This window comes from Dermacentor variabilis, chromosome 2, assembly GCF_050947875.1.
Source record: "Dermacentor variabilis isolate Ectoservices chromosome 2, ASM5094787v1, whole genome shotgun sequence".
Lineage (NCBI taxonomy): Eukaryota > Metazoa > Arthropoda > Arachnida > Ixodida > Ixodidae > Dermacentor > Dermacentor variabilis.
This window is the reverse complement of record NC_134569.1, coordinates 165,859,358-165,867,691: the sequence shown is the minus strand read 5'-3', so window position 1 is coordinate 165,867,691 and position 8,334 is coordinate 165,859,358. Positions and strand designations below refer to the sequence as shown.

Here is an 8,334-nt window from a genome sequence, read left to right as displayed (position 1 = left end):
CGGATCGAGATCCAGGATCACCTTGGTATTGGGTGTCCTGTCACCAAGCACCTGATGTTTAAGCTGGAGCATTGCATCTTGTGTCGAAAGGCATGCCCGAAGACCAATGATGGTATGTGGGTACGCCCCAGTGAATCAGAGATCGTTGTTGGCTATGTTTAGGATTGCGTGCTCCATCGTTTTGCCCCCGCACGATGTATGCGACGTTGGTCTTAGATTATCTAGGTTGGGCACCTTGTCTGGCTTGGTGATCAGTACTATCTTGGCCGTCTTCCAGTGCACCGGTAGCCATCCTTCCCTCCATCTCTCATTATTATGCTTGGTTAGCTTGCCAAGCGAATCCTCATCCAGGTTTCTGAGTACCTTATTTGTAACTGCGTCGGGCCCCGATTCTGAATGTCCGTTTAGGTCACGTAGTGCGGTCCGAATCTCTCCTTTACTGAATTCGGTGTTCAGCGTCGGGTTCGCTTCCCCGTCGTAGTCCCTATGTGTGTCCTTTGGAGCCAGCGGCAGGTTCTTGTTGACCAGTATCTTTGCAGCTTCTTCTTCGCCATGTTTCTTGGATTCTGCATTTAGCGTTCTATTGAGGCACTGTCTTTGACGTGTTTTGGTCGTGGTGTCGTCAAAGAGGTCCTTGAGGAGATGCCCCTTTTTTCCCGGTGTGGAGCTGAATTTGTACGTCCTTGTTTGTTCTTCAGTCGCATCATTCTGTATGGGCTTTGAATTCATTAGTTTTATGTTTTCATTTCAATATTGAATGTTGTCGTTTAAGCATGCTTACGAAATGTGCCTTACTGCCGGCCACTTGTTCGTTTTTTCGTATCTCATGACATAAACCTGTGCTCATGTAGCAATCTATTCTATGGACACAACATTTGCTCACATATCCAATGCCATCAAATAAATAACGCATACGTAGAAGTTAGGCCCAGAAGCACAAAAATTTCCAGTTTCTTTCATTTTCCCTTCTTTTTTGCCCAGGTATTACGGCTTTGCGATGGTATCTATGCGATATGACACAGGCTGACATCATCATCATCGTCATCATCAGCCTGGCTACGCCCACTGCAAAGCAAAGGCCTCTCTCATACTTCTCCAACGACCCCTATCACGTGCTAATTGTGGCCATGTTGTCCCTGCAAGCTTCTTAATCTCATCCGCCCACCTAACTTTCTGCCGCCCCCGGCTGCGCTTCCCTTCTCTTGGAATCCAGTCCGCAACCTTTAATGGCCATCGGTTATCGTCCCTCCTCATTACATGCTCTGCCCATGCCCATTTCTTTTTCTTCATTGCAACTAAGATGGCATTAACTGGCGTTGCTTCCCTCACCCAATCTGCTCTCTTCTTATCCCTTAACGTTACACACATCATTTTTTATTTCCATAGCTATTTGTGCCGTCCCCAATGTAAGTAGAATTCTTTTCGTAAGCCTCCAGGTTTTTGCCTCCTAGGTGATTACTGGTAACACACACCTGGCATACACTTTTCTCTTGAGGGATAATGCCAACCTGCTGTTCATGATCTGAGAACGCCTGCCAAACCCAATGCCCAGCCCATTCTTATTCTGATTATTTCAGTCTCATGATCTGGATCCGCGGTCACTGTCTTCCCTATGTAGATGTATTCCAGTACCACTTCCTGTGCATCACTACCTGTCGTAAACTGTTGTTCTCTTCCGATACTCTTAAACAATATTGTAGTTTTCTGCGGATTAATTTTTAGACCCACCCTTCTGGGGCGCTATAACGTAAAGCTATTCCAAACTTTTCTATTCCAATTCTGCTATCAGCCCTCCACGATTGGTCAAACACTTTTTTCGACCACCCCCACTTCACCTGTCTTTCACGCGACGGCACGAAAACCGCGATACCTCCCCATCTGATATGATGTGTACGCACTGATTATGCATGATTTGACACAAAAAAGAAAAACAGTTATTTCTGATTCGACCACTTTTCGCCATTAGCCCTCGGCTATTGGTAAAAAGTTTTCGGGATGCACCCACTTCACCTGCCTGTCACGCGACGTCACAAAACCGCAAGAACTCACCGCGTCAAAGTGACCTGTACGCAATAAAGATGCATTAATATGCCGAACAAAACTGAACTTTCGTCGGAATAGCCGCAGGCTGCCCCGTTCCGAAAGGAATAAAAGATGGCTGCCGCCGATCGCTCAGACGCTGGCTACTCGCACCTGCCGGAGAGCATGGGTGTATTTGCGTATAATAAAACTTCTTGCGTGGCCGTGTAACGTTTTCAAACACTTTCGGCACGTTTATCCCCTCATTCTTCCAACTCTTATTTGCTGAGGGTCCGTTTTACCGTCATTCTTGAGCTTCCGTTGCATTCCGCCGCGATTTTCGACCAGCCACCGCAAGCTAAGTAAGGGAAAGCCGACCAATCGTAGACGCCGGCACCCCCCTCTTCATCCAGTTACCGTCTTTCAGTGCAGTGGCTCGGCCCCATCGAATCCCTCTCTACTTGAGCGTTCTCCTCGCCTCTTGTCAGCCAATTAGATACGACAAGCCGCTCAGTGTAGGCAATATTATTCGTTTTTCAAGCAAACAAAAGTGACCTCCTATGTACGAGGAGAACGTTTAATTAGTCTGTTCAGACAACCCTGCGGGTTGTCTGAACATACATTGGTGCATTGGTGGTTACGCAAATTTGACGTCACGAGATTGGAATAGAAACATATTGGAATAGTTTTACGTTATAGGGCCCCTGATTTGCCTGTCCAGGTCCGTGAGCAGGCATTGCAATTGGTCCTCTTAGTTACTAAGCAAACAATATCATCAGCGAATCGCAAGTTACTAAGTTCTTCTGGAATAACTCTTAACCCCAACTGTTCTCATTCCAGGTCTCTGAATACATCCTGTAAACACGCTGTGACTAGCATTGGACAGATCGTATCTTCTTGCCTGACGCCTTCTTTATTGGGATTTTGTTGCTTTCTTTATGGACGACTACGGTGGTTGTGGAGCCGCTATGTATATCTTTCAGTATTTATAAGTACGGCTCGTCTACACCGTGATTCCGTAATGCCTGCATGACTCCCCAGGTTTCGACTGAATCAAACGCTTCCTCGTAATCAACGAAAACTATATATAAGGGTTGGTTATTGAACTAACGCAGAAGAGCGACAACGGTCCCGGAGCAGAAAGGCAACTGCTTTATTGCTAAGAACGGCTTGTTCTTATACAGAAAACGCTATGACGTCACAGGGTCATGTGGCGTCACTATATCGGAGCATAGTTAGATAGCACAAGGCGTCACACACAAGCTTGCGCTACAACATTCCTTCCCACTTAGATTGAGTCCGCACTTCACTCCCTGAAGTCCTCATGTCTAAACCTATCCGGTGGACGTCGCGCACGGCCGCTTCGTCGAGGCATGACTTCGGGCTTGCTTGGAACTTCTGTGCTCTGCTCTGCTGGGTATGTGTCCTTGTGTGAAGTCGTTGTTGCCGTAGTCGGAGGGTCGGTTGAAGCCCGAGGGGTTGGACTCTGCACAGAATCTGGTAATGCAGATTCCACAGGTTCTGCGGCGGCCATCGGGTGTCTTGTAGGGGTGACTACGGGATCTGTATCTGGCGGTTGTTGCGGCTCGGCCAGGTGCCTTGTGTCGGGAAGTTGCTGCCATGGGTCAGCTGAGACAGGTCTCGCAAAGGAGTGACGCAAATGGTCAGCATGCACAAAGCGCACTTCACCCGCCACATTCACAAGATATGTCACTGGGCTTACGATCTGAGTAACTACGCCGTCTTCCCAAGCCACATTCTCACCACGTACGCATTTAACAAACACTTTGTCACTCACTAAGAATCCACGTTCAGTACCCCGGTGCTTATCGTTCTGCCGCTTGCTGTTCAACTGTTTGTTGAGCATATCTTGCTTAAAATCGGGTTTAAGGAATGACAACTTGATCTTAGGTTGCCTCTTTAAGAAGAGCTGCGCAGGAGTGCTGCCTGTCACACTATGTGGCGTGTTTCGATAGCTCATCAAAAAGCTGTCTAACCCGGTTTGCACCGATTCTCGGTTTTGCGAGACATCTGATAGCAGCTGTTTCAGCAATGCGCGCTTCGTTGTTTGGACTAGACGTTCGGCCGCCCCGTTCGAAATTGGGTGATAGGGCGGCGTTTTTGTATGTTTTATGTTATTCTTAGCCAAGAAGTCTTCGAACTCTTGTGACACAAATTGCGGCCCATTATCACTTACAATTTCGTCGGGAAATCCGTACGCCGCGAAGACACTTCGAAGTTTGGAAATCATTTGTCTTGTGACGGTTGAGGTCATCAGCCATACTTCAATCCACTTAGAATAGGCGTCCACTAAGACTAGAAAGTTAAGCTGTCCTTTCATAGCAAAGTCAACATGCAGCCTTTGCCAAACCTTGGACGGATAAGGCCAAGGGTGTAGTGGTACAGGCTGCGCGGCTGGTTGCACGACTTGGCAAACCCGACAGGTTCGTACGTAATCCTCTACTGCTTTATCGAGACCTGGCCACCAAATGAAGCCTCTAGCCAGCATTTTCATCCTCGAGGTGCCTGGGTGGTCCTCATGTAGCAAGGACAACACAGCCGGTTGCAATGCCTCGGGCACGATCACCCTTGTACCCCACGTGACACAACCTTGCTCGAGTGATAGCTCTAGACGTCTAACGTAGTATGGTTGGAGCTCATTAGGCACTTCTGAAGGCCAACCATACCGCGTGTACTCGACCACTCTGCACAGTTTGCCATCCCGTGCAGTGGTCTTGGCTACGTCAGAAGAGTTCAACGGAGTGCTTTCGAACACGGAAAAGCACTCCGAGCTCTCAGATTTGGGACAAGACTGTAGAGGTAGACGAGACAGAGCATCAGCCACTTCGATTTCAGCCCCTTTGCGGTACTTAAGCGTATACCGGTACGCGGACATTATCAAGGACCATCTTTGCAATCTCGCAGCTGCTTGCGACGGTGTCGCTTTGTTTTGTCCCAAGATGCTTACGAGTGGCTGATGGTCTGTGTACAACATAAACTGTCTACCGAAAAGGAACTTGTGGAACTTTTGAAGTCCGAAGATAAGCGCTAGGGCCTCTCTTTCACATTGTGCATAATTTTTCTCAGCTGACGTCAGAGTTCGTGAAGCAAAGGCTATCGGACGCTCTTCTCCGTCCGGTAGCACGTGAAAAATAACAGCTCCAACGCCGTACGCAGACGCGTCACATTGCAACCCGAGCGGCTTGCGTGCGTCGTAGTAGGTAAGAGCATGGCTGTTTACCAGCAGATGCTTAGTCGCTTTAAAAGCATTACTACACTGTTTCGTCCACAGCCATCGTTCTCCCTTCCGTAACAATCTGTACATCGGTTCTGCTATAGATGACACATTCTTCATAAATTTGCTGTAAAAATTGAGCAGCCCTAAGTATGCTCTTAATTCGGTTACATTTGTTGGCTCAGGAGCGTGCAGGATCGCCTTCACTTTTTCTTCTGTCGGGCAGATGCCATCGGCGCTGACCATGTGCCCTAGGTAAGAGACAGAATCTTGGAAAAACTTACATTTTTCCAGCTTTAACGTTATGTTATGCTCCGAAAGCTTGCCTAGCACCCGCTCGAGCGTTTTTTGACAATCGTCCACGTCCTGGCCTGCAATTATAACATCATCAATATAACAACCAACATTAGGAATACCAAGCAAAACCTTATCCATCATGCACTGGAACAAAGCAGGGGCACTGGCTATCCCATAAGGAAGTCTGTTGTATTGATACAGCCCCTTGTGCGTGTTAACCGTCAGGATATGCCTTGATTCTGGGCTCAGTACCACTTGTTGGTATGCCGATGACAAATCTAAGACACAAAATACTTTGCCTCCACACAGTGTTGTGAACAATTCCTCTGGTTGTGGCAGTGGGTAGTGGTCTATTTTAAGTACCGGATTTACAGTGATTTTGTAATCACCACAAAGGCGTATTTGATCACCTTGTTTCTTTGGGACCAGAACCAGTGGAGTTGCCCAATCGCTTCTGCTCACAGGCGTGATTACGCCTTGGCTTTCGAGCTCAGCGAGGCGTTTTTCTGCCTGTTCACGCAAAGAAAAAGGAAGCGGGCGTGCTTTACAAAACACCGGCGTACAATCTGGTTGCAAAACAATTTGTGCCTCGAAGTTCCTGATAGCACCCAGCGATTGCGAAAACACGTTTGGAAACTTTGCACGCATCTTATCTACTCTGTCTTCGCTGCGTACACTGCAAAGCGATTTCCAATTCAACCGAAGCTTGTTAAGCCAGGTTCTTCCCAGCAATATAGGTAACTCGCGTTCGCGGTTTTTCACAACAACAATTGGTAACACTGCACTCTGCCCTTCATAGGTCGCGGTTACATTGCATTGCCCTATAACATCCATTTTCTCGCCTGTGTACGTCTTTAGCACAACCCGAGTTGGTTCACAATGCACATGCGCAAACTTCTCTTTGTACACACTTTCAGGTACAACTGTCACTGCGGCCCCCGTGTCCACCTGCATTGACACTTTCTGGCCCTCCACGTTTACAGTCACCACATAACCGTTCTGCACAGATGAGTCGACTGTGCAGTTGTACAGGGTGTGCTCATCTTCGTCTGACGATTCCGTTACTGCATGTGCCTTCAGCTCAGTCTTGCTCGTTCGACACATGTTTTGAAGGTGTCCAACTTTTGAACATAGCTTGCACGAGTAGTTTTTATACCAGCAATGTTCTGGCGCGTGCGTCTTGCCACAGCGGTAACATTTTTGTTTCTTGGTCTGGTTTCGCGCCGAGCCTTTACCCTTCGCTTGGTCACGGTCGCTGCGCTGATGCTCGTTATTTTTCGTTTCCACTGCGTTTATGCTCTCAGCACGGCTTCCTGCTTTTATTGCGGCTGTTTGTGTCGCGGCCAATTCGCTATCAAGAGCTATTTTACATGCCCTTTCAAACGTGAGTGCGTCAGCCGTGAACAACGCCTTCTGCGTTTCTTCGCTTCGGATCCCAGCTACCAATCTGTCGCGTAGAGCGTCCAGGAGAAATCGCCCAAAGTTACATTTGCGCGCTAGGTGCTTCAACTCTACTACGAAGTCTTCGACACTTTCGTGGTCAAGTTGCACTCGGCGGTTGAATTTGCACCTTTCTGCAATTACAGACGTCTTCGGGCTGTAGTGGCTTTGCAAGAGCTCCTTTACTTCCGCGAAGGTCTTATCTCCTGGTAGCAATGGAACAACCAAGTTTTTGAGAATTTCATATGCTTCTGCACCAATTACTGTCAAAAAAACAGACAGTTTCTTCGCTTCCGCTATCTCGTTTGCCCTGATGTAATGCTCGAATCGTTCGACATAAGATTCGAAGTTCTGAACCTTAGGGTCGTACTCGTCTAGTCTGCCGAGCCGAGACATAGCTTGGTAGAAGAAGTAAATGTGTTACTTGTTTGGATTCCGGACCTCTTGCTAGCCTATGGTAGCGACGCCTCCGGTAGTAGCGTGGCCTCGTTGAGCCGCCGCATCGTCGTTGATGGTCTAGCAGGCCAGGTCACGGTGGTCCTATCCCATCCTCGTCGCCAGATGAACTAACGCAGAAGAGCGACAACGGTCCCGGAGCAGAAAGGCAACTGCTTTATTGCTAAGAACGGCTTGTTCTTATACAGAAAACGCTATGACGTCACAGGGTCATGTGGCGTCACTATATCGGAGCATAGTTAGATAGCACAAGGCGTCACACACAAGCTTGCGCTACAACAGTTATATTCCGCACATTTCTCTGTCACCTGATTGATAGTGTGTATGTGGTCTATTGTTGTGTAGCCTTTACGGAATCCTGGTTGGTCCTTTGGTTGGCTGAAAGTATCGCGACCGAAAGAAAAGACGGACATGGGGCTTTGTCCGTTCTTTTTTTTTCTTTCTCTCATGTTATATTTCGTTCTTTCTGCTTCAATAATTGGACGCGAAGCATGGTTCTAAAACTTAGAGTTCAAATAATGCTAGTGGTAGCGCTTAATTTGATTCTCACTACGATAGCGCACATTTAGTCAATATGTAAAGCATACTAGCCGAGGCGCACACGTTGATGAACCTAAACCGGTGGGAAGGGGGTGTGCGCACGAATGTCTCGAATAGCACAGCTGTCGCTTTGCCAATTGGAAGGCAATGAATCTGATAAGATTCCCCCCACTCACTTTAACTTTCGATAATGAGATAATTCGAAAAGAATTCAGTAGCATTAAGTTTCAGCAGTGAGAGCGCTAGGTTATCTTATCATTTGAACTGGCGTCAACACAACACTACATGCTTGCACTTTTTGTCTCAGCCCGCCCGCATTGTAAAGACGCAAGAAAACACAACTTTAA

General features: G+C 47.6%; 1 protein-coding gene across 1 annotated transcript; it reads right to left on the bottom strand.

Annotated features, from left to right (window-relative positions):
* Nucleotides 1-4,983: 4,983 nt before the first annotated feature.
* LOC142570543 (uncharacterized) lies at nucleotides 4,984-7,713 on the bottom strand. The gene is made up of 3 exons (XM_075678916.1): nucleotides 6,115-7,713; nucleotides 5,426-5,505; nucleotides 4,984-5,001 (listed from the first exon to the last, which is right to left on the bottom strand). The coding sequence occupies exons 1-3, from the start codon at nucleotides 7,385-7,387 to the stop codon at nucleotides 4,984-4,986; spliced, it is 1,371 nt and encodes a 456-aa protein (XP_075535031.1). The 5' UTR covers nucleotides 7,388-7,713.
* Between the last annotated feature and the right edge of the window lie 621 nt (nucleotides 7,714-8,334).

Excerpts from the sequence above, each read along its gene's own strand:
- LOC142570543 (XM_075678916.1), bottom strand. The coding sequence starts at position 7,387 with ATGTCTCGGCTCGGCAGACTAGACGAGTACGACCCTAAGGTTCAGAAC. Across the intron at positions 5,506-6,114 it reads AATTGTTTTGCAACCAGATT|GGCACATGGTCAGCGCCGAT; the intron begins GTACGCCGGTGT and ends TCTCTTACCTAG.